Below are 1426 nucleotides of genomic sequence, written 5' to 3'. Positions count from 1 at the left end.
CCCGCCGGCGGGCGCGTGCCCCACCCGAGTTGCTGCGGCGCGGCCCCGAGGTAACAAGATAGCCAATCGCTTTGCGCAAACTATAAAATACTATTGCCGGACCGCCCACCTGCCAAAGCAGCTCCTCAGCAGCGCTGTCCTGGTCGCCATGCCCGGCCCCAGCCCCGGGCCCATCTGTCCATGAGTCGCCAGCATCGGACGGCCGCCGCAGCGCCGCCGCCGCGGCCGCCGCCACCGCCGCCAGCTGCTCGGTCAACAGGCGCCCCCGCGGCGGCCGCGCGCGCCGCAGCAGCGCCGCCGCGTTGGCCGGCGAAATCGGGGGCGGCGGGGGTTCGCTGCCGTCTGTGCCGCGGCCGGCCTCAAGTAACAAGGCCAGGGCCCTACCCGGGGTCACACGTGTTTCGGCGTGCTCTGCGCCATCTGCGCTTGCCTGCGGCCGCGGCTGCGAGCCGTGCCCGCAGCTGCCATTCGGTGGGTGGTGCCCGGTGCTGGCGCTGCCGTCGTCCAAAATTGGCAGCAGCACAGGCCCCAGCTGCTGCGATGGCGCGGCGTCGTACGGAGCTGCGGCGGCGGCGACGACGTGCGCTTGCCGTGGCGTGGGGCGGTCCATGCCGCCGCCGTCAAAGTGGCTATCAACAAGACTAGCGGCTGCATGCCAGGCAGGGGGATGACCGGCAAAGGCGCGGCTGCTGGCCGCTGCAGCGACGAGAGAATCAGCAGCCGTGAGCCGCTGCGGCTGCGGCAGGTGGGCCGCTGCCGCCACCCGCTGGCGTAGCTGCGCCATGCGCTGGGCCCAGGTGGGCCGCTGGAGCAAGGGGTTGTTGCTGCTGCTGTGCGCCACCGCTGCTGTTGCTGCCGCCCCAGACGGCGGCTGGCGCCGCGCGTTCATCGCGAGCCGCAGCGGCTCATGTGTGGCACATGGTATGTAGCTGCAAGAGCTACGTAATCGTGGAGCTAGCGGGGGCCGTAACGCCGCTCCCGCATGCTGCGGCGGCAGCAGCGGTTGCTGTGCTGCCGTTTGCAGCCGACGGCGCCGTCCGTTCCCCTGCTTGTTGCGGCTGCACTTATTTAGTGGAGCTCGCCTGCATGATGTCGATCGGTGTCCCCTCGAAGGTCAGGATGCTGAGTGCGCGGCGCCAATTCGACGTGTGCGGTGCCACGACGGCAGTGGATACGGTATTCCAAAGTAAAATGTCGTTGCGCTGATGTAGAACGACCACCGCGTTGGTCAATAGTCAGATGTTGCAAAAGACACCAGCGCCAAACGGCTACTTGAATTCATGCAGCGCAGCTGCTGAGCAACTGAGCTGGAGCTTCAGCTGTCGATCACCAGTGGGGCGCACGCTTGCAGAACCACGCCGCCAGCCCGGCATGCTCGGCAATTCAGTATCATGGCGCAGCCTAGAGCTTGAGCGTGGTGTGGAGC

The 1426-nt window shown here is 68.0% G+C and overlaps 1 protein-coding gene across 1 annotated transcript; it reads right to left on the bottom strand.

The window, feature by feature from the left end:
• Window positions 1–109: 109 nt before the first annotated feature.
• MNEG_16239 (hypothetical protein) lies at window positions 110–889 on the bottom strand (the record flags this gene model as incomplete). Its single annotated transcript, XM_014035291.1, has 1 exon — window positions 110–889. A coding segment is annotated over one exon (780 nt), but the record flags the coding sequence as incomplete, so codon positions are not given.
• Window positions 890–1426: the final 537 nt, after the last annotated feature.

This window comes from Monoraphidium neglectum, assembly GCF_000611645.1.
Source record: "Monoraphidium neglectum strain SAG 48.87 unplaced genomic scaffold scaffold06147, whole genome shotgun sequence".
In the NCBI taxonomy this organism is placed as follows: domain Eukaryota; kingdom Viridiplantae; phylum Chlorophyta; class Chlorophyceae; order Sphaeropleales; family Selenastraceae; genus Monoraphidium; species Monoraphidium neglectum.
The sequence above is the reverse complement of the archived record's forward strand: the minus strand, read 5'-3'. Positions and strand labels throughout refer to the sequence as shown.